This window comes from Conger conger, chromosome 2 (assembly GCF_963514075.1).
Source record: "Conger conger chromosome 2, fConCon1.1, whole genome shotgun sequence".
In the NCBI taxonomy this organism is placed as follows: Eukaryota; Metazoa; Chordata; class Actinopteri; order Anguilliformes; family Congridae; genus Conger; species Conger conger.
Window position 1 is genome coordinate 12,661,686 of NC_083761.1, and position 24,962 is coordinate 12,686,647.

Consider the following 24,962-nt stretch of genomic DNA (forward strand, 5'->3'; position numbering starts at 1 on the left):
AGGCAGAAATGCTATTGGATATTTAACAAAGGATATCTCTAGCATACGTCGTGTCTGTTTTAAACAAATAACGTACTGTTTACACATGCCTACACGGAAACCTGCCGCACTGTATCCTTCTGCTGCCGGATTGAAGGACAGAGCCACGTCAGGAATCAATCAGTCAATCTGGATGACTTCTAAGACCCTGCCAGTCAATTCTCTATCATAGTTTTGATGTCCTGTCATCAAAAATCCTGTCACGCAGTGAGAAACAGCTCTCTCTCGTCAGTTCTCCTTGCTAAACAAAACAGGGTTTAGTAGGATACCTGAAGGTTATTACCGTTTTGATTAGATTTTTACCACCCTTTCAGCTTAGAAAAGCAAGACCCTGAATAAATATTCACAATTTTGTTCACAAGTTTTTTTTATTATTTTTTAAAAGCGTTATTAGGAAATGGCACGTAGTTCATCTGCAACTGTTTTTTTTTTACATCAGTGTAAAAGAGTATCCCCACCCCCAAGATTAACCTGCAGCCTGGCAACTGATCATATACGTCACATGATCTTACCTACAGGGTAGCTTTGAGACACGTTGGGGCCCAGGTCAGGGTTGGCGCTGGATGACAAACTTGGTTTCACTTCGTCCAGTCCAGGGTTGAGAGCTGGTAGTGAGTATTCGCTGGCCTGTGAACAAGGTTGAACCATTAACACAAATTAAAAACCTGGAAAGACATTCTAAGAATTTTTCCAGCATGAGAGATTTGCATTTCTTTAGTCTTTTATTTTTGTCCGTACAAAGTTCTGTACGCTTGCAAGTATTTATTTATTATATTTTTTTGCTGAAGAAAAAGAAGCAAGGAACCTCTAAGCAAGCTTGCTTGATTCTTTTTCTCCTGCAAAACCAAAACAGATTCATGATATGCGCCCCAACGGCCGAATAATATATATTCCATAATGTGTTATGTATTTCAAGCTGTAGGGATGCATATCATGAATGTGTTTTAGCTCCGTTTGAGTGGAAAGACCCAGTGCACAGAGTGGGATTTGATTGGAGTGAAAAGACGAGGCGTCAGCTGGTCCTTTGTGTTTGACAGCAGTCCTCCTCCTGACCAGCCAAGTGAGGAAACATCGCTGCTTTGTTACAGACGCACCATGTGGCCTTGTTTGTAGGGCATAATTCACCTGCACTTTCTACCATTCCACAAAATTAAAACAATATGTTTGGAAGAAACAAAAGCTGCTTCAGTGAAATGGATTAAATAGCTATGAACATATTCATCTAACAGCGTTCAGTTGGATTACTTTCCGTAAAAAAATAAAAAAATAAAAACCTGTTCAAGAATTTTCATATAGTAGCCCATAGATATGCCTGTGTATTTTTCACTTTTAAAATGAGCACATGTTGTTTGAGAAAGTTTTACGAAGGCTTTTTCCCCCCTGCCTAATGGCAGCCGTTGCGGTAATGAGATGTGACTTTGAGAGCCGGGGCTCGGACTCCGTCAGTCCTGGGCCCTGTTTGTCTCTCTCAACGTCTGAGTGGGCCGCGGTCCCAGTGGGGAAGCCCCTGACCCCAGCCTTGTCTGCCTCTATCACAGATAAACTCTAATTGTCTGCTACAACTGTTCGCTGGCACAATCGCGGATGTTTTCCGCTATTCTTGGAGACCTCAGATGCAGAGCAGCCGTTTTATAATGCAGATAAAGGGAGGGGGGGGGGTGTGAAAAGAGATTTGAAAAGGAAGACCAAATGGTCAGCAGAAGTGTGGGAGGGGTGCGTGTATTGTGTTCTGCATCTCCAGAATGGCTTTTTAATGCCCTTCGCCCGGGCACAGACAGCGGCTAATAGGCCCACCTTTTCAAGAGTTAAAAAAAGGGGGAAGAGAAAAGAATCCATAAAAGGGAAAGTGCTCTGATTAATATTGCATTAAATTAAAACTGATTTTTCTGGACCGTTCCAGGCCTTTTTTCTGCACGCCTACCCTTTTTCCCTCTTCTTTTTTTAATACCCTCTCTCCCGCTCCTTGTGATTGCAAGTCATTTCCAATTCGTTTTGGTATTGATCTTCCAGTAGAAATCAGTTTTGTAATTAGCTGCAAATTAGGCCTTCTTCTAGAGGTGAGGGCTGTCCTGCTGATTTATCACTGGCGTAATTCGCCGCGATTGGAGAGAAATTAAAATGAACTCAATTAGGCAACCGCTTTTGCTTTATAGGTCCGACTTGGAGTTTCAAGGGAAAAATTAATAGTCTCTTGTTGTTTAATAGTCTAATGAAAGTAAATAAAGGTTATCCATTGTAATAAGCCCAGGGCTTTTAATAAGAAGTTGTACATATAGGGTTTTCTTTTTGTTGCTTGTGGTTGATGTCGGTTTGAGAGGGGCTCTTAATTTTGTCCATTATGATGGATAGGTGGTGAGGCTTGCTCTGTTAACATCAAAAGGAACAAGCAGCTAACTGATAGAAAATCCCAAGCACTGCTCTGTGTCGTACTTACAATTTAGATAATATCACCGGAATTATAAATCCGCCAAACATTAAACGCTTAATTTATATGGAAGCGATGGAATTGCTGTTTAGAAACACCGACCACAAAGCAAGCATTACATCGGATAACACAATACGAGCCGAGGAAAAGGGAAGATAATGATTGATTGCATATGTTGTTTTTGTTATTCTAAATTACAGCAGTGTGAAAAATACTCATTTTTGTCATTAGAAAAATCAATAATGTGTGGGAGGTTTTCTAGGGACCATCACAGCTCTGTCCAAGCGGTTGTGTGATGCTGTGAGTTTCTCGTTTAAGCGCTAGCGCTTTCTCCACATTCCGCAAAGAATTTCTTTATAGCTGAAGCTGATAAATTGGATTGCGGTGGGGCACTTGAACAATAGGGGGGCCTGTGTGCAATAACAGAAACAAACACAAAAATAGTTAAACTTTGGGGACCACTGGTGTAGAGAGTGTGGAAAAGCGAGTTTCGTGTTTTACGTGGGGCGTGTGCGCGCGTTCGCGAGGAGAAATCGGCGGAGGAGCCAGGGAGAGGGCCCGGGCCGCCACGTTACTAACCTGCTCGGGTTTGATGTGCTCTGCAGTGGGGAAGACGTCTGGGTAGGACGGCCGCTCAAAGACCCGGTCCAGAGCTTCCAGCTGTTGCTGCGTGAACGCGTCGGCGCGCAGGTGCTTCCGTAAACTGTCCACACTACCCTGAGAATCACTGTTTGGGCCAGAACCATCTGAACCATCTACAAGGAGAAAGAGCGACATTTCGAGTCTCTGACCTGGAAGCTGTGCTTTTTCACTTAACCCTTTGAAGAGTAGGTTTTTTTTGGAATGTTCTCTTTTTCAAAATTCCAAGTCAGTGTTCTAGAATTGCTTTAGAATGTTACATCAGCATTAGAATGTTCAGTTAAGAACGTTCTAATCACATGTTTGTGATGTCACACCTTAAAGGGTTAAGTTCACTTCACTTTTTACTGCAGGGCTTTCTCCATCATTGTGTGGGTGCTGTGGTGGGGGGTGGACTGAGAAATTGAAATGCAGAGCAAATTCTGCCAGGGCATGTTTTTAAACACATCCTAATGGCTGCGGTGAGCCAGTGAGTGCCGTGTGACTGCCACAGACACTGCAGTGGAGCAGTGGAAGTCCAACCCCCCACAGTATTACAGTATTAGCACTGTCATGATGTGATAGGCCTGTGGTAATTGATGGATTACCATCAGTAAATATATACTTGTTGGAGGGACCGGCGTATTCGTATGAAAGCAGCCAGAGATTACAGCGCCTTTTCCATTTCTGGCCGGGGGATCTTTTTTGCGCCTGTCTGGAAATCAAGAGCTGTAATTTAAAGACACAATCTCTTTTTATAAAATCTAATATTGCTTTCATTTTCAGATTGCCTTTCATTTGGGAAAGACGAGCTGACATTAGCCGAATAAAAGCGTTACGGCCCCAGTTCAATCATCTTTCCCCGAGGTGCGTTCCTTCTCCAAATATGAGCGTTTGGCTTTTTTTTTTCTTTTTTTTTTACCTCCTGGCTTTTGACCCGATTACCCTGCCGTTTCGGAGGATGCCTTTTTCGTTTCCTTTGTCAGTCGGCGTAAGACGTTTTTAAAACCCCCTCCCAGCCCCCCGCCCCCGCCCCCAGCCCCCGGCCCCCGGCCCTCCCCCCCAGGAGAAGGCAGCAGTGGCAGAGTCCGCTAGCCCGCCGCCTCCTCCGTGTATTCTGGAGCGCTTGGGCTCCCTTACAAATCTGTCATTCTAAATTTGCAGCAGATTATGTTCTCTGCTCAGCGAGAGAGCGGTGATATATGATATGCAAGGCCCCTATTGATTGCCTGATCTGGTGGCAGGAGGGAGCCGAAATGAACTTGAAATGAACATCATGCCTCAACTCATTGTGCGTATAATACTCTACTTAATCCCACATTTTTCTCTGCCATGGAATTCAATTGATCAATCATGTTTCACTGATAGTACCATTTCAGGGCGTTATTGCCACTCCATTCTGCAGTTTGACCTTTTTTCAATGGCTGGGGCCAGAGGATGAACCTGACTCCCATGATGAACAAAATGTATGGAGAACTGTATAGGAAGATTGGCTTTGTGTGTGTGTGTGTGTGTGTGCGTGTGTGTGTGTGTGTGTGTGTGTGTGTGTGTGCGTGCGTGTGTGCGTGCGTGCATGTGTGCGTGTGTGTGTGTGCGTGTGCCACACATACTGTAGGCATGCCTTTTGTGTGAGGGCAATAGAAAAATGACCCTTTTGGATATTAACATTTCTTAGTCAAATACTGTCAACACATTAATTGATTTTTTTTCTCAGCATTATCAACTGCTGGCTGGGATTTTGGCATGTTATTTAAATATAGATTGTATTTCCTTGGATTCTCATCTATGCTTTGACTATAATAGAATGTAATAGAATAAAATATAATTGAGCACTGTAGAATAGAATGGGAAGCCATTGCATTAAGCTTAAACAACAGTGGGAGCTATTTAAATTTTCCCAGTATTTTCCCAGTACATAATTATATAATATGCAAGTAGAGGTATCGATAACTGGTCATTAATTTGTGTATTAATTACGGCTAAGGAACCATTTTACAATAAAGAATGAAATGTCAGCGAATATCTATATCTATGTATTTTTATGATATATGGATACATTCATTCACAGGGGGCTACTATTTTTTTTCATTCTCTCTACCCCTTTAATTTCTCTCGGATCGTACTGTCTGTTTTTCGCATCCTGTGAGTCTGACTGCATATCTTTGAGCAGGCATCTCTTCTGGACAGCTCCCTCGGGGGCCTTTCATACCAGTGCCGGTTGTTGCTGTATCAAACTCAATTGTTCTCTTTGGGACTGAAGCAAATAGAGTCATTAATTACTTTCTATCAGCTGGCCAGAGTACAAAACGCGATCAATAAGCCAGCATTTGTCATTCACTATAACATAGCATGCTTCCCACACGCAATATAAACCATACACGGTCAACCTACACAGGGCTGGTTGTATTCGACAGGGACATTGAAGTTTTACTTTAAAGTTTTATTCTTCGTATGCGCGTGTGCGTGCGTGCGTGCGTGCGTGCGTGCGTGTGTGTCTGTGTGTGTGTGTGTGTATTTGTGTGTGTTTGTGTGTGTGTGTGTGTGTGTGTGTGTTTGTGTGTGTTTGTGTGTGTGTGTGTGTGGGTGTGTTTGTGTGTGTGTGTGTGTGTGTGTGTGTGTGTGCATGCAGGTATGTGTGCATGCCTATATCTTGTGTGTGCCTGTGTGTGGTGGAGGTAGTGGGTGGGTGGTCTGTCTTTTATCACCTCCCATATTGCATTTTCGAGTCTCATTTTAACTTGCGGCTTGGCTATAGTAAAGATAAATAGACCTTACCTTTAATTTAATACATATCGATTTCCATATTTCTACTATTATCATGCAGCATTTGAGCCACCGAGATTTCTAAATACATATTTCAAAGTGTAAAATTACTTTTTTAACTAAATATATGATTAAAAATGATTAAGATAGCCATCTAGGGCAGGGAATCAACATGAAAACAAAGAGATTTATATCATGAGAAAAAAGAATGTGCTATCTCTGTACTCTTTAGATGTGAAGTTTCTGGGACTCTCCCCTGATTAGCCGTGATGTAATATTAATGAACACTAATCAGGGCACCTCTGGGCTGGTATGTGAGAGAACCTCCCTCTGCGTGGTTCTGTAGGTATTTTATTGATCACTGTCACACTTGAGTGTATTCATTTTGACATCTCTCCATATTAACACCCCGGTAACGAGGGACCAGGCTCTATCAGATCAGATAACCAGCTCTATAAAACAGGCTCCTCTCTGTGGGTTTGTCACCCAGAGGTCGCGACCCCTAGCAGGAGGTGGGCCGATGCAATTTTACACTGGGAGAGAGTCTGCCGGTGTACCTGCAAGACCTAATATCAGACTGCAGTTTCCCTATCCCTTCACACAAACGCAAAGACACAGGAAGTGGCTTCCTTGTCGTTTTCTTATCTTGGCGTACAATTCATAAACGCAAGCGGAGTGAGTAGGTAATGGTGACAGAATGCACTGCTGCATCCGGAAGCTTCTGTGATTTATGTGGCCGGGACAGGCACACTTGTCTATCGATAAAGGGGAAAGGACTTCTCTGGCGTTCTGTCTCCTCTTCATACTCGATGAGATGGCATCTCAGAAAGTGATGTGCTTTTTCCAAATGTAATTACGTGCTATTTATTCCATGTTGTTTGTTTAATGATGCGATGTCGAAAATTCCCAAGTTGGGTGTGAAATCTTTTCACTGTGGGATTTTTCATTTTCACGGCACGCGGGGGTGCTTTCGAGGGGGGGGGTTACACTTATAAGTCCAGGGTCACCCAAAACGTTTTCCACAGAACCACTGGAGTGAGTGTTGTACTTATCAACAGACCTCAATCCAGAGTATGAATCCTCATTTGATTCTGTTTTTATTTTATTCAGCTGTTAGGAAATGTATTCAAAACAAGATTCCTTTAATTATGGCTCTAGTAATGCTTGAGTTTAATAAAATGCAGGGAACGCATTTATTTTATTGTGAATACACTGTTTAGTCCGCGTTTCAATTAAATCAGTTCATTTGTTCTATTTTGTCTACTCCTTACATGATAGTGACTTGAAAACAGAGTGAATTGAAAGCAAACATGATGGGAGCCATATCTGTTGCTTGAAAATATGCCACACACACACACTCACACACACGCACACACACACACACACACTTACAGAGAGCGAAGACCTCCAGTCTGCTAACTATGCTTGCTTTGAAAAACCCTGTATTATGAAATCTGTGATGCGGAAAGACTGTACAGCAAATAAGTGCATGGAAAGAGGTGGCGGCACAACCAAGGCTATTAATTTCCTGTTATGTTCCTGCGTGTTTAAGGGCTTTATTAATTTAATTTAGCACCTCCGCGCGGCGCGCTAGCTGACAGTGGAGAGCAGGCTGGTGAGCAGTGCTCCTGGGCTGTGCTCTTTGTTGTTCGGTTCCTTCTCCCCGCTACATACACACGTGGTACTGAACCACCCCTCTGTTTAGCACTCCTGCCTACAGTATACTGCATGTGATCGTCTGTGTTTATTTTTTAATTTCACACCTCCACAGTGTTCACTTAACACGCTACCTTCCATTTACTTTCTGATATTCAGCGGATTATGTGATAGCGCCAGGAGCCAATCGGATCACTTGAACAAATGTCTGGAGTGCAGAAGCAGCTTGGGCTGTGACAGGAAAAAACGGTCAAAGAAACTTGAGCATCTTTTCATGCAAAATTATGTTCTCCTGCTCTTGCGCTACATCTGTGCTTTCACTCCTACGTTTCTAGCCCTCCTTTTCACGGAGAACCGGTCTCGCTGAGATGAGGTTAATGCAACGATTCACGGTCCACATCCCACTTGTACCAGTTTTAAGTACTGCTGCCATATTTTCTTTGCTGACCTCATTTCAAAGTGAGTTCTGTCATGGTTGACATTCAAGATGAAATATAGAATTCTAAGAACAGGGCATCATGAAAGAAAATTTCAATTAAAAAACACTGAAACCAGACAGACATGTGACTCGTTTACTGCATCCAGCTTTACTTCTGAGAGGGGAGGTTTTCTCTGTGGCTTTTCTTTGGCTCGGAATACCACCGAGTAAGACAGGGGCTGCCATCAATCGCAACGGCAGTGAAACTTTGGATCCAGTCCCAGCACATCAGTTATGGACACCTGCAGCGTAATGCGTCAGATATCTCCACTGATGTTTTCTGTCTGCGCTGAAGGTACTCTGCATTTTATATTCCCCCTCTTTTGCAATTTGTCTGCCCCCTCTCCCTCCTCTCCCACGTACACAAGCTCAGGCCAGCTCCGGGGGTCACGACCTTTCAATATTGCGTGCTATTCATTACCATCAGCCTTCATCACCTCCGCTCTAAAAATACACAGGCAACTTCAGGGGACTTCCAAGTGAATGAACGGAAAGCCAAGGTCACGTTAGCCTACAACACATTCCAGGGGCAAGCAGGCCATAATCAGCCAATCACCGTCTAAGGAAGAATATTTATGTCGACTCGACAGCAAGTTTGTGCTACTCGGGATGTGGCAGCCAAAACCCAAAGCACTCCCCCATGTACTGTACCCACACATACATCAACGGACTTGTAATGAATGAGAAAGCAATACATTTGTGAAGGCATATGTTTGTTTCCCATACTAAACAATAAAATGGGGAGAAGGATCTCAAAGGATATGAAGCAATCTGGGAGGGAAATCTGATTTGTTGTGGAAATAACACAATATTATAAGACTGACACTTCCATTCTTTTCAGAAGCCATTAGAATACATACCCAATTTTGACTAAACTACATGCCGGAATAATTCCAAGCATCAGAAAATGGCTTTGCACAACTGAGGTTATTTAAGATCAAAATTACAAGTCACTAGCTAATGAAACCATTATTTGAGAGCTAAAGCTATGAAAGCTGTGATCTCTTTTTTTTTTTTTTTAGTACAGGATGATTTGGCCAAAAACATTTTCTGCACTGTCTAAGATATGTCCTTGAATGACCTTTGGGCTGAACTGTTCCTGTTGCAGGAGTCTGTCTGATCTGTACCACTGAACTCTACAGGACAGGGGTAACCACTTTCACCTCAGACCGGTACCCCAAATTCAACACAAACAAAGTCAACATCCTAGTAATTACTCCCCGCTCTCATTTGGCTGTAATTCCGTAAATTAGTGGACAAGCGGAGAAAATGTCTCACCCAAGCGTAATTTTCCTTGGCTATTAATGCATCCGGCAGGGAATAGCATTCTGTTTTACATAATGAGACAAACAAATAAATCTGGGTATGGATTCGGGGCCTAGAATAAGTTGAGGCACATGCTCGTTTGCTGAAGTAATTGGTTTATGTATCTGCAAGCAGTGGTACCAATCTTTACACAGATAGAAACGGAATCTCGCGTTTCTCCTTTAGGCTATTTCTTTTGTCTTTTCAATAGCTTGCCCATCCGAGGGGAGGTGGGATGTTAATTTGCGAATTAATAGCTTTTCTCTGCGGAATTGCAAATTCTCTTTAAATGTCACTTTGTTCAACACAGAGAGCTATGGCCACCAAAGACACAATCTAGAGCCCCCCCCTCCCCCCACCTCCCGCTACCAATGCCACCAATAGCCAGCAAGTGTAACATGCTACTTTTAATTTGCAATAACACATGACAATGGCAGATTAATGGCTCTTATGACACCTGTGTCCCTGAAGCTCTTCTTCCCCAGACCTGGTGTACATAACGCGTGTCACACTACATTATCTCAACATCCCTCTTGTAATGGGGACTTTTTTTAAGGGCACTGCTGACTTGGAAGTTAGTAGCTACAGAAACCCAGCCTGCCGCTTTGGCAAGCTGCCATAGCAGATTTAAAACAAATACTTGGGGCCGCTCAGCCTATATGTCAGGCTCAAACTCTACTGTACATGGTTAAATTAAACCTTTCTGTGCTGTTAGTGTTGGTGAGTGTGTGTGTGTGTTGTCCTACCTAAAGTGCCTTTGCATTTTTAAGTCATTATCTAATGAATTGGAGTCTCGCAAAGCCAGAAAAGGCTCAGGTAGCCCAAAGGCTTCTGCACTGCGATTAAATTGAAAGCGTGTATTAAAACGTTGCATAGACTCCCTGATGTCTCTGTGTGAATTAAGGATTAAGTTTAAATAACACATAGCTTTTTAAATAATTGGCACGGGCTCAAATAACCAGTCACAAAGTCTTCATTATGGTCTGATTATGAAAACTGTAAGCACGGGAAGGGCAGACAGTGCCCCACAGTTATGTGTACATGAAACACGCACTAACAAAGCAGCACATGAAACATTTCCACTTAAAGGTCAGGAATTTATATGCTGAGTGTAAAAAATATTTTTTGAAGAAAGGTATGTACACATTGAAAGATAATTAATCATTGCTATCAAAAACACCAGCAGTTGCAATGATGATGTCAATAGCGACAACAACCACAAAAAGAATACATAGACATATCTACTCACATCGATGACATGTCTAAAATTATAGTTGTGTAGCATATGCTTTGAATAGAAATAGCACAAAAAACGAAATACTGTATTTGAACATGCAATATATTATACACATATGTTCTTGTTTTAAGTTAAATTGTCAAATATGATGAATAATGAGTACAAATTTATTCTATTTTCAAATGTTTGATATGATGTTTATTATTATGTACTCTATATAATAAAATATTAATCTTGAAAATCTGTCCACTAAAACGAATATGAGATATAATATATTACTTGACAAACTGTAGCTTGAAGCAATACATTGTTTTACAAGCACTTTTAGATGAGGCGTCTTTGGACTAGGCCTGGGGCTTATCTTATGGGAAGATTAAATATCCCAGGACTGTGGCTGCAGGTGTGTTCTGTCTCAGCACTGTGTCTAAAATCACCCCTGTTACTCTGCACTTTTACTCCAAAGCTAGTTGGACAACAAAATGAAGGGAAAAATCACACAAGATGTGCACTTTTAAACAGTGATCTGTGATGCGTGGGAAATAAGGTATTCTGTTTAAAAAAATTACAAAGCAAATCCAAACCTGAAGGAATCCAAACCTGAAATAAAGTTACACCTCTGCTAATGCCTGTGTGCTCGAGCTGTGTCAATCTCAATAAAAACACAGGCTTCCTCTTCGCTCCCTGACTGACATTTCACCAGGTAAGCACTAATCCCTGCCATTCACGGCCTGACCACTGTACTCCCGTACTGGCTACTGAGAAACTCTCATCCCTTATGACAATTGGGACATATTTATCTTTAAAAATTATTTAATGGAAGAGAAATGCATATGGCAATTACTGTTGGAACCTCTCCATTTTATAACTGGTTATTTTCCATAAAGTTAGGAATGTAGCTATCTCCCAATCTCCCCATGGATTTTCCCACACAACATACTGCAAACACTGTTCAAAATATATTAGGCCACGATTAGCCAAGCAAATCAAATGATTCCAAACCTATTGTACAATTTCCTCCCCATCAAGAGTTTGGCTCTGAACTGAAAAGAATAAGCATTGCGTATCTTGCTCTACAGGTGAAAGTACATTCTCACAGTTAAAGAATAATATACAAAATGAAATATGTCATATCATTTCCAACCAGAATTTGCACCACTGTGCTGTTAAGTGGCGTTAAAATCCGTGCTTGCTCACAGATCCAATCATCTACCATGGCTTTGGCCCGTTGCATATAGCCACTAACCATTCAAAAGGGAAACCGCTCTATGACTATGAGTTTCACAAATACATTCTGTGAAGCAGTGATTTCTGGGTGGTTGACTACATCATCTTGACAAGTAATTACCTCACTCTTCTTAATCAGTTCAGATAAGATTAATTGCTGATGGCAACAGTGGAGGTCAGCTTCTGACATTAAGAATAATTTTCATGAATATCATACATTAAAACAAATGCTTAATATTTTCACAGTTTTTGAATTTCTGGAAAATAAAATCGCAGCAGACAAAGACTTTATTTTCTTCAGTTTGGCTAAGTTTGATTGTACAACAAAATTGCAGTCATAACAGCCATCCAAATGACTATACCTGTTCAAACTGGTAAATTTGGCCAGAGTATGGAGAAACATTGAAGAACATCTTTGACTTGAGTCTGCCTTTGCTGAATAAAAGAATTCTGTAAATCTGCAATCCTGCCAAGATTTAAAGATTTGTGTTCCTCGCTCCATCTTTTAAACAATTTGAAAGTATGAAACTGCTTTAGCAATGGTTGACACCCGTTAAGCTTGTACCAGTATGAGAGTAAGCCAGGTTTGTGCTGTCCAATAATCTCCACTTTGTGGTGCATAACGCTATATTAAGTGTACATCCAAGGCTGTGATGTATAAATTGAGGTGAAAGGCTATACTTGTTCTACATGCTGAATGAAATGCTTATTTCTGTGATGCCGGTGAACTCCAGCCATTTTCAAAAGGAGACAGGGGACCCATGGTCCGGTGTGTACTCCTCCTCTCATATTCTACTTATGACAAAACATCAAAATCAAAATTTTGGTATCCCTTCCCTTACCATCATCTCGTTTCCTCTTTTCGCCGTTCGACCGGGGAATACCCAGAATGCCGTTGATGGAGTAGGACCCCACGGGATCGTTGGAAGCGCTGGATACAGGCGGGGAAGCTGTGCTCGGCACTGAGGGAGGGGGAAAGATTGTGGTGGAGTTATCCAAAACGTGTGCTTTGCTTCAAAGAGAACACTCAGATAATGGGCATCTTCTAAGGATGAGAACGCTTGCACTGAGGGATCACCTATGACACTATATACAATACACCTGACCAAATAACTTTTTTTTTTTTTTGCTTGAGGTATACGTAGCACAAATGGAGAAACAGATATAGCAGTACATCCTATTTAATAATATTTATTTTAAAGATGAAAAATGATTGCAAAAAAGCAGCCAGCTGTCTCATATTTGGTGCCTCATTGCACTGCTCTTATATCTAATGAGTCACAATGCAGTTCAAGCTAACTCATCACATAAAACGCATTTAACAACGACTCCTGAAAGCTGCCAGTCCGGATGAAGCATTTCGTACACCAGTTCTGAATAGACGCTTGTTTGTGTGCCGCGTGGTAGCAATGGGAAAAGGCCTGATTCTAAGGACCTGGAATCATACAAATTCCGCAAGGATGACACGGATAGGGAGCTGTGCTTACCTATAGTGTGTCCGGGTGTGGAGAGGGGGGTTCCATCAGGGGATGGATGGAAAGGCTGCTGAACTTTGGTCCGGATAATCCTGCACATAAATACAAATCTGGATCAACAGTCTGGAAAGGACCACAGATATTTCTTTTCTAGATGCTACTCAAAGTGAGCATGTACTGCAACTTGCATGGCGATATTTGTGCAAAGATCTTTTAGATTTTTGTTTCCAGACCAAGAACAGTAAAGCATCCAGATATTGTTTCGAATAGGCCTTTTGGCATGTTGTGTAATCCCGGAGTGGACATGTGAGCAAAAAAAGAAAATACATTTTAAAGAAACGCGAGAGAGTGGATCCAATCGTACAGGGTCCCAGGTATCGAAAAATAATAAAGTCACTGTACCTTTAAGGTGAGATATGGGAAAAAGTCTTCATTGCACTTTGGTCTGAATGATCTTGCAAACAAAGCATGAAATCACATCAATTCACCTCAATGATCGGCTTCACTGACTCTACCTGGCCCACACTAATCAGCTCTCTCTCCTCTCCCTCTCTCTCTCCATCACCCTCTCCCTCTCTGGCTTTCCCCCTCTCTTTCGGGGAGGTTTACAGGGGTACCCAAGACTCCTGGCTCCTCACTTCCCAGATCAGACATCTCTGTAGAACCCCTCTGCCCCAAGTGCCATTGCGGATGAGGTTCTATTGATCGGGGCTTGGGGATAAAAAGTTGGGGATTAGTCACACGGGCAAACAGATGCAAATAGAAAGCTATAAATTATATGTGACAGGAAAGCAATAGTGCCTTATTGCCTTGCACAAGCTTACGCCAGCATTAGATTCCTTTAATCTGATTGGCACTTGGGGAAAAAGGGAGCTGTCACAATAATTTGTAAACTTTAAAACTATTTATCACGTATGACAGAGTATCTAGTTTGAAAAGGAATGTAAGAGGTGCCTTAAGATTGCATGGACCTTGCAGTGGGGATCTACAAGCTCTGTTTGAAAAAAATAATTTAAAAAATATCAAATTTCTACGTCTACCTTAATTTTGAAATGATATTACTTATATGTAAAGCCTTATTTAATTCAATGCTATACCTAGACTTTAAAGTGAGATAACTGTTATTGTATGGTCATTTGCACACAGTGACCCAGTGACTCAAAGAGAATGACGGACGCGTTCCTCAAAATGGCTGTGATGTTGATATGGTCGCTGAATTCCCGTGTCATTATGAAGAACTGAAGAGAAATTTCACAGAAAGGAGCTTAGGAACATCAAGCCTCCATTGATCTCAGGGACTGGCACAGCCCCCAGTGTCCCTGATTGCACTGTCCTTGGGGTGAGGCGACAAAAGCTAAAAGCCTTTTCCAGGAACACACATATCAATATTTTATTTGGATTCTCAACTACTCTCCATAACAATTATTTGACCCCCTGACTTGTGGGGGTAACATAAATTCAGGGGCTTTATTTGGAATCCGTGTTCTCGATATTGAATAAGCAATTTGGGAGGGTGAATTAATGACTTCAGCTGTTGCTGAAAATTCCCTGAAGAAATATTAAAATTGCTTCACATTTGAATCAATATCATTGAAAAGCCATTGAGGACCTTGGGTTTTTAAATGTCCACAAGTAGGCAACGATATTTGTTGGTGTTTCCTTTGCAAGAGGCTCAGACACAACGTACAACCCCAGCTCTTTGTAATCTTTAATAATTCATGCGGGAAAAGAGTGTTTAAACCTAGAACATCCTCTTTTGTGAAGAGACATGAGGTCGGCTTCCTCACCATGTAAAGTGCAAGGTGGCCTGTTCCTACACTTCGTCTAACTCATGTCCTAAAATGTCATTACAGAACCACCTTCCAATAATGACCATTTATTTATTCTTCTACCACATGGAGATAGATTTGAGTTACTTGCTCTGTACTCTAAAGGTAAAAACTTTCTACAACAGTAAATGTTATTGTTCCATTCAAGGAGGCTAAAAGTGAATTATAAAAGAAGATTCCACATATTTTACATCCCATTCAGTCATCAATCATACGATCAGTTTCTGATTCGAAACCACATGTACGCCAGAAGATAAGTTATTTTCTCATGATGAATATCTGTTCTTGCAGTAATATCTGTGTAATCTCTATGGTGTTCTTCAGTCTTCTCAGGCTTCAGTTTGCAGTTTGCCGTATATTAGTGCATTGTGACAGTGAACTCTGTGAGGCACTTTGTGCAAAGTCTCACTTCATTAGCAGCTTTATTACATATAACAAAAAATACACCACATTATGGTTTTGAGAAATTGTATTACCTAATTGTTCAGTTATTATCTTTGCTCATTAGTGTACACCACAATTATCATTCGTATTATGATCTCAACACCTGCATTATGCTCCTGCCTGTACATATGTGTGTATGCCCAAGCAGAGATGGATTTCAAAGTATAATAATTAAAACAAGACATTGCATTAGATCCAAGATTAATAAATAAAGAGAAATATTCAGACATAGCATTTTTTTTTATTGAGTAAAGTTAAAGATACCTCAACTTCTTCGAACAATAGAAATACACCTCTTTGTGTTTGCTTTTTAATTTATAGTTTGAACAATGGCCCATAGAATGTTCTATTTCTAAAACGCTAGCTTAAATTTAATTAGAAATGGGAAAGTTATATAAATGCTTTTAATGCTATTAATCCACATTTAGAAATTACCACATACATGTGTTCGAGTCTGCTTAAATTGGCCTTTTTTAAGTAACCACAGTGCATGAAATGAATTTTTTCAACCTTCCTTTCTTTTAAAAAAAATGGCTTGCGTGAATCTGGCCGTGTTCTCCCATCAGCTCATTAAAATGTAATGCTGATGCCGGCTGTATGGAACAGTGCTCCCTAACCAAAGATCATTACTTGTGCTCCCGGGTAGGGGGGTTTTCGCGCTTCCGTGTTCCTCTCTTCCTTATTTGTCTTCTTCCTCTATTATTCTGTTTATCTGGGTCCTTTTTTGAAGTCACGGGTACGAGCTAAATGTTTAAGTAGGAATTACCATTTTAAAAACATGCATTCTTTCCTTCGCACGGTAAGGCCAGCGCACTAGGAAACATAACTTATTTAGTAATCGATGAATCGATGAATTAATTTGTACATGAGCGCATTTATCTTGTTGTTAGTCCACCTCACCTTCCATCGTGGTTTTAATACAGATTTAGTTCAAAACCTAATTAATTCCCCCACAACTGACTGTGCATGTATTGTCTAGTTCGCGAGATGTCGTGTGTAATATATACATAGCCTATATATACGTTTTGAGAATATTTTCGAATATTACGGTTCTACTTCGCAAAGTTTTTAATTGTATTCAATGGAATTTCTGTACAGTAAAGTTTGAGCATCGTCTTTGTAGAACCTTAAATGACATAAAAATAAAATATTTATGTACAATTATAAGATTAACATTAGTAGGTGTTTGTGTGTGTGTGTGTGTGTGTGTGTTTGTTTGTTTGTTTGTTTAATGTAGTTTTTTACGTTTTACTTTAATGTGTGTATGTCTAATTCCGTAGCCTATATGTGCTGCTTAAATTCCGGATTACATGCAATCTATCAATCTGTTGAAAATACGAAAGGTTGTACAGTACAGTAATTACAGTCGACACACTTTGAACAACGTTATTTTCCATCCACATAGCTCTCTTCCACATTAAATGTCTCCAGTTTGTTATTCTAGATGTATTTACACAAAGGCAAGCTATTGCAATATAACCGGTTCAAAATAAAGAAGCGACCCTCTAACGCAGTAGACCCGATATTGAACATTGTGCTGCTGCCTATTTCCCAGTGCCACTGGATCTGGTTACAGAGTATTGATCGGTTTTCACCCAGACAGATGTGATTTCGGTGCTCACCGCCTTAGATCTACTGCTGATTGTTGAAGGATTTCGAATTGAAGGATTGAATTGCACCACCGAGACCACCCTCAACAGAAAAGGTGAATTGTATATACTATGGGCCACAATATTGTAGAAAAAATTTGACTACGCCAAAATTATAATATTAATAATTATATCAGTTGTGTTGATGGGTGGTTTGCATTCAGTGTTACGGAACATTGAGTAAAGATATACATAAACTGTAATTATATCAGGAATATTAATTATCATTGGTGGTTTACTCAACCCCTTTGCTTCATTAATTTAGCATTTTGAATGAGAATTGATTTCGTATGGTGAAAACACACTTGACATGTCACAGAAAGGCTCTCGAATGCAGGCATGTTCATACTTAAATTGAAAAGGTCTATGTGTACGGAATTTAAAATCTTCTCAGCCCCCGCCCACAAAAAAAAAAAAAAAAATGTGAAGCGTGGTCAGTCATCAAAATAATGTCAGGTGTGTTTATTGCAGTGCATTAAATTGGTAAAAATGTGACGTTGGACTTTTTCATTGTGTATCTTTTAATTATATATTTTTGTGCAGATATGATGCATTTTTACAAATTGATGAAGTTGCTTTCTATTTAATATTTGTAACGTTAGTAGTTTCAGTTATCTCAGGCTCCGGAGGGAAAATACGAATTTGGTCTATATTAATGTAAAATTGCGCTTTTTCGGTAACATTTATTTTTTATTTTTTTGCAAATAGGCTACTAAAAGAACTGTTTCTTACCTGTTGATGGACGACACACTTGGGACAGTGTCGTTGTCGCAGATACCTTCTGCCAACAGTCTGTCTCTTATCTCCCAAGCGAACATGGTGGGATTCTGCCGCTTGTAGTCCGCGATTTTATCCACAACCTTTGGAGTCGCCACTTTGGGTTTGGATCCACCAATTACTCCAGGTTTAATACTGCCCGTCTCGTAATATCTGTAGCAACACATTTGAATTTGATCATCAGAAAATGCACAGCCATCTTAACTAATGATCATGTGATACTCTAGGACACAATCGATCTCGCGAACAGACAGGAGCTACAATACTGTACTTCATTGCAAATATGAAAGTGCCTTCAGTGGATACAACAGATAATTCATTTGAAAAATGTTAAGTCTTATGCGTTTCATTGCTTTCAGAAGTTGTAATTTTTTTAAGTAAACTTGTATAATTGGTCGAAACAACACATCTTTACGAAAACACGAACAATACCATACCATTTCTATGTACATATCCTCCTACTACCGACATAATTTTATCCTATGAGTTGCTAGCTAGTCCTCGAGCTGAACACCCAAGTATGATTGGACTGTATTACATACAACCCAAATCAGGAACATTATCGAATGATGAAAAGGCCTATCTCAATCAAATACTAAAGAAACATGCAATTACTACAATAGACATGCTATCAAAATTAAACTCTTATTGTTTTGTGACAAACATTCCAAGTGCATAAAATAAAATACCTTTTAAAATCCTTCTGATAGCTGAAAAATATTTCACAAACATTCAAATGCCTTGTATGACATGATCCCAAAACAGTTCTGATTTTTTTTTTCTACTTAAAAGCTGTGCAGCCTCCTTAAATAACACGGCTTGGTTGGAGATATTTGAAAGAAGGTTACTGTTTATCCAATCCAAGCGCTCTGCCTTTTCCAAATATGTAGGCCGATTATGTATATAATGTGAGTATCTCCCTCATAATGTTGCCTTACCTGCCGCTCCATAGTGTGAACTTTTATAAGTGTTCCGATTATACGTTTGCGTTTGACACCTTCATGCCACACAATCTGGATTGACATTAAATTATTTCCACCCCACCCCCGGAAATCTATACTGTTATCTTGTTCCTGCTGTAAGTGTGTACTCTGTGAACTCGTGCGCAGAAAAAAATATGTCTGAAATATGTGGCAATGTACTTTTTCTCTTACCTGCCGAGAATTTTGCTGACACAGCCATGGCTGACCCTTAGTTGTCTCGAGATGTCACAGGGTCTCACTCCCTGGTGCGCTAGCTCTACAATCCTTTGCCTCACCACGTCAGGTAGGGGTCTTCCGTTCACGAACACCCCGCCTAGCTGGTTTACACCCCCATGCCCTATATGGGAGACAACAACGCGTACAGAAAACCATAACATTACATACATGGTGTAGACAATTTCACTCATTGCAGATCATGCAAAAATGTGTTAGAATTTTACGAACAGGAACACAATCGGCACACTTCAAAATAAAACACGGAAGCCTACAATTTAAGCATGGGGTCACAAATCTCAAAGGATTCTTATTACCAACGCAGTTCAATATTTTAGTCCGTGTTTACTGTATGGACAATATATATGAACTAATGAATTAATATCCACATGAATTTGAATTAATATAAAATTATGTGATAGCTTCCATTATCGAAGTTGCCATATAATTATAGCTATCTTAACGACTATGCTCCACTAATTCATTCTTCAGACCGAAGGCCATTCTTTTTATATGATATTTACAGTAAATTGCTATACTCAAATTGCTGTACTCAAGTAAACATTTTGTATTTAGTTGTATTTTCCCTCATGACGCTACTTATCCACTACCGATTATAATGTGTTATGTCTCTCAGTTACATGATTAAGGCCTTATTGACAAACCCTTCATGATAGTAAACTATCTCTATTAACATAATTTTTGGTCAAATCAATAATCTTACTGGATATCCTTTTGAAAATAATAGAGGCACAATATTAAAAATGTGTGGTAATCTATGTTACGGCTTTCTAGTAGCCTATCACAAGACTAAGGACGACTTACATTTTCCTACTCCTCTATGCAAGCTTAGCACATGTCGCAGGTAGGCTATTAAGTTACAAGCTGTTTCATTTTCCTTACACAATTATTGTAAATAATTAAAAAGAGCTTTGATTACTCATATTACAAATTATTTAGAAAAGGCAAGATTAGGAATTAATTATTGAAATAGGCCAGCCACTGCAAGCGGGTATCTTCTTTAATAACAAAATAATATAAACTTGAATACGATACTTAGGCATTGTAATTCTATTTTCAGTCATTACACTAATAATTATAATCATACAATAATTAATTTTGTTGCTTTATTCATACGCTTGTTTGTGATCGCACGTTGTACTTTGTGTCAGATAGCACATTGTCTTTCGGCTTCTGTTTTATCGGCATTCTTTCAGGTGATAAAAGATTAAACTCAATTTCGATATTGCTAAGCGATAGATTGAGTTTCTTTTTAATATATACGTGTATGCGAATTATGAGTATGGGCTCTCACAGTGTTTGAATGTACCAGTGGTTGTTCCGCAATGGAAATGCGCACATTACCTCTCATCGAATATATATGGATTGGTTTTTCAAATACCACCACGATATAGCCTATCCTTTTTACTTAAATAAAACCCATACTAAATAACTGTACATCACACTATATATAGGCTATACATATATACATATATAGTGCGTGTATATATATGTATATATATATATATACACACACACATACACACACCAGCCACGCTGTAAAACTGTGAAAGCCAGCAATTGTATCTACGCGTTAGTGAGTGCCTCAGCGCATCATTAATGTATAATGTAAAAAGTATTAACACAATATTATTTTATACCAATCCTAATTTTACATAGCCCTAGAATACTGATGTTTATGTCGTTTTACTGTTTCGCCTGTTGTGTCCTGAATTGGATATAAAAAGTCGATATGCGCATACACTTCATCCCGCAAATCTTGAAACGGAATTGTCATAAGCTATGGTTTATTTTAGGTCAAACGCTATAAAATGTTTTACCCACAAACAGCAATGTTATCGTTAGAGAATGAACATGCATAAGTATACACCGACTATAAACATTAACTCCTTTATACTCACGGTGCATCGCTGAGAACGGGTCTGCTTTGCAGTGAATATCCATTGGATAGCAGAGAAAAGAAAGATAATCAACTGAAGCCGCCGTTTCGCCTTGGTAATGCAGCTTAAAATTCAAAGAAATGAAATATTTCTGTAAAAGGACAGAGAAAACAGCCGTTTGCTTCCGAAGCCAGCGGATAAGAGGATAACTTCTTTTTAAAAAGTTGTTTTGCGTCAATCAGTCCGTATAGGGAGAATACAAGGCAGGGTTGTCAGGTGAAGAACATGACCGACACTTGTTTCAAAAATCTAACAACGCAAGAACATTCGCAAAAGCGGGCTTGTTCAGATGATTTTTGACCACATAGTGACGAGATAAAACGCTGATTTATATGTTCAAATAGTCTTCCCTTGTCCTCTTTTTGAAACTGCTGTAGAAATTCCTAGGTCCCGGTGGCCGTTGTTGGTAGGTCTCGGGTTTGATCAGATATGTGCGAAGATGACAGGGAAAACATGGAGACACCGAAAGTGTCTTGTGGTCCCCGTTTCCTCTAGAATGGGATGCGTTTCCTAGAATCTTTGGGCTGAGAATGAATCCCCTCTCCTTGTGTGTGCGTTTCTAAAAGCTTCCCCTCCAGATCCCCCCCCCCCACCCCACCCCCCCGCGCTTATATGGATGACTTGTCAGACAAAGGCAATAGATTCCAACACTTTGTGATTCGCCAACGCAAAAAGATGGAGCCCAAATGAGGAGGTGCCTTCATCTGACACTTCGAAAGGGGAGGAAAATAAACAGGGAAATCGTGTAGAGTTTGAAATAAGAATTTAAGGAAAATTAAAAGGACATGACAATACACGGATTGGTAAATATATGTTTTAATTGGTTTCATAGTATGAATTAGAACTTTAAACTACAAATCCACCGGTATTATAGCTGACTAAATTTAAATCAACATAATACATATCACACATTACTGTAATAATCTGACTAACAACGGGCCTATTTATTAAATCTGTTATTGTGCCGGTGTTTTGAATTTCTTAAAGGGATACATTTTCATAGTGGAAAATGCAATACATAGTCTCAGAACATACAGCTAAGGATTTTTATTGCATAAATTAGCATCTTGTTTTTACGGCTTTATGTAAAAAATGTGCAGGCTGGTTTGTACGCCAATACATACATGTAAACAAATGCATGATATGAAATGAAAGGTGCATGCTAGGTATGCTTCGCGCTGGATGATTCTTTTAGGCTTTTGAAGCGCGGGCAAAGGTACTGAGACAATTTGTTCTCAATTGATTTTATGATTATTGCCATTCTACCTTCTTTGTTTATGTTCTGTACTTCGGGAAGGTTTACTGATAAGATGGCACTGTGTTTTTTTCTTTTCTGAAATACCCCCTAATGTTGTAACAGTCTGCTGTGTTCTGCAACCTTCTGTAGATGGCGCTCCGTGGTCTCATTTGTGTTAGATCTCACCGATAAGCGTTTAGGAGGTAAAACTGTCATAAGTTTAACTTTATACAGCAGGAGGCCTTGGCAGGGTAAATATATTGTTAATCTTTAACCGTCAGACTGTATAAAATGGAAATAATGCTATGGCATCAAATATTACAGAAGTGAACAATGGGTTTGTTTCCATTACATTGTAATATGTAAAATATTTAAGATGGAAATGAGCATGGGTTGTCAGTTGCATGGATATGGGCTTCAATGCTGAGACTTTAATGAAATTGAAGGAAAGAAAAAACAATTAGAAAAAAAAGAGTTCTATTGATCTATTGTTGGACAACATAAAGCTTTTCTTGTAGGCCAAATATATCTTCATACATTATTTTGAAACTTTGTTATATTCAGCGGCCCATATCTTATAAAAACGGCTTCAACAAAACTAGATAAGTAATCATAAAAAATGCTTGCATGCGATAAGGGTGGTAAGTTACTGCACAGCTAAAAGAAGTATTGATCCATGACATAGACTGCTCATGAAAATGTGCTGGTGGATAGTAAAATAAATATCATTTTCGGAGTTCATCCCATCGCGTAAATAAAATAACTCTTTTCCCGCTGGATCTTTTAGCAAGGGTTGCCAAGGATCATTACAGTTTTCATTAACCTCTGCTAGGAGGAAGTCCTCCCGTATTTACACTTCAAAGCTTTCGCATTCCTTCAAAGGAAATTAAAGATAAATACACTTTCGGTGGTTTAAGATACTGATCTTTGGTTTTGCATTATTAGATTACCAATTGATACTATTGATCATTTCCGTACTTAGATTTTTACCATACCGTTTGCTGAATAATTTTGTGGCCTTAGCACTCTAATATTTTAGGCTTGAAGTACTGTTTCAAAACAATGCTAGTACAACTTCTACTACTACCATCATACTACAATTAGTAGTAGTAGTTGGTGCAATATAAATAATATAATTATTATTGTTAATAGTACAAATAATAATTATAATAATAAAAATAATAAGAAGAAGTACCTTTATCGTTATTGCCGTTGGTAATATATTCCAGCAGAACTGGGGAATATAACGATATTTTCATTGAAAAGCAATATTAACCTAAATGCATGAATATATTGGCCTTTGTAAAATATGAATAGCATGGTTGCCAAATAAATAAAGAAAAACTTTTTATAAATGGTGTTTAAGAACATTTATTTTTATTTTTTTGCTTTTAACTAATTCCAGGAGAAAAGTCGAAAGCTTTGTGAGCTATTCTATTTTATAGGCCCAGTGAAACGGCCCTTATTTAGTGTGAACTTGGTGGATTTTAGGGGATATCTCAAAGGAACAGGAGGTCAGGTCTCGCGCTGTACCTCCTGCTTAGGTTTGGGGATGGCTCTTCTTTTTGTTACTGTTTTTGGAGGGAGCTTCTGGTACAATATGTAGCACCATGGGCTGTAATTTCACACCCCACTGCACATTTCCCCTAAAGCTACATTCTTTTTTTCTGTAAGACCCCCCAATTCTCTTTCCCTCTGCCCTTCTCGACTGCGCTGTTTGTTCCCCCAATGCAAAATAATAGTAACGCGAAAATAAATAAATAAATAAATAAATAAATAATAATAGCAAAATCAGAATAAATAATAAATTAATCTGAAATTGAAAACAGCCTGGATTTTGAGTCTGCCTGTTCGTTCTGAACAGCACGTGTGTAACGTACTAGGGTTTCTGTTCTGTTCGTGGGTCGACATATAGCCCCTCTTTGTAAGCAGGCCCAATCTATTCAAGACCGACACAGGGTCAGGTCCTCTTTAAAAGCCATTCAGAGAAAATTAAACAAGGGGACACATGAATACATATATTCAAAATAATCTAGTTAAATGACTATAACCTAACTTATTTCGCTATTGATTTCCTTGAATACTCATGTCTGGCATAGGTTGAAAGTTTATCTAATGAATTACCTTAAACATTTCAGCTCTGGTGAGATGCTTACGTTGTGCTTATTTATTGAAGATTGGGCTGTATTTATACTCGTGAATGAATATATATTCTTTTATCTCAAGAAGGATCACATCAGTGATTTTTTTAAAGATTTTGAATGCGAGCATAATAACTGATAGTTAGCACCGCTAATTGAACAGTAGCCTAATAGAAAAACATACAGCACGTACGTCGAGGATTAGCTTACACGCGACACACATTGTCAGAAGAAGAAGAGCCAATCATCACGATCTTTATATTAGGAACCGTTAAAGGTCTAACTTATTAATATTGCATTGTTTTTATCCTTTGGTCCTCTTGTCTATGCTATGAACTGTTTTTGTTTATGAATATGGCTACAATATGATCGACATTCCAGAAATATCACCAATTCATTTTTTATTTGTCTCGCAGATCTATCACTTTGGTGGGTTAAAATGGGGGGAAATAACCTGGGAAGCGACCTGACACTCAGTGACTTACGGCAGTTAAACTGTAAGCAACTT

The 24,962-nt window shown here is 39.4% G+C and overlaps 1 protein-coding gene across 1 annotated transcript in view; it reads right to left on the minus strand.

The window, feature by feature from the left end:
- pax2a (paired box 2a) overlaps positions 1 to 21,095 on the minus strand; it is a 36,290-nt gene extending 15,195 nt beyond the window's left edge. The window contains exons 1-8 of the mRNA XM_061229276.1: positions 21,038 to 21,095; positions 19,998 to 20,000; positions 19,074 to 19,239; positions 17,875 to 18,072; positions 13,233 to 13,312; positions 12,588 to 12,707; positions 3,044 to 3,219; positions 552 to 666 (exon numbers count right to left, since the gene is read on the minus strand). Of these exons, the coding sequence (XP_061085260.1) occupies positions 552 to 666; positions 3,044 to 3,219; positions 12,588 to 12,707; positions 13,233 to 13,312; positions 17,875 to 18,072; positions 19,074 to 19,239; positions 19,998 to 20,000; positions 21,038 to 21,080 (901 nt within the window). The 5' untranslated portion in view covers positions 21,081 to 21,095. The remainder of the gene's footprint in view (positions 1 to 551; positions 667 to 3,043; positions 3,220 to 12,587; positions 12,708 to 13,232; positions 13,313 to 17,874; positions 18,073 to 19,073; positions 19,240 to 19,997; positions 20,001 to 21,037) is intronic.
- Between the last annotated feature and the right edge of the window lie 3,867 nt (positions 21,096 to 24,962).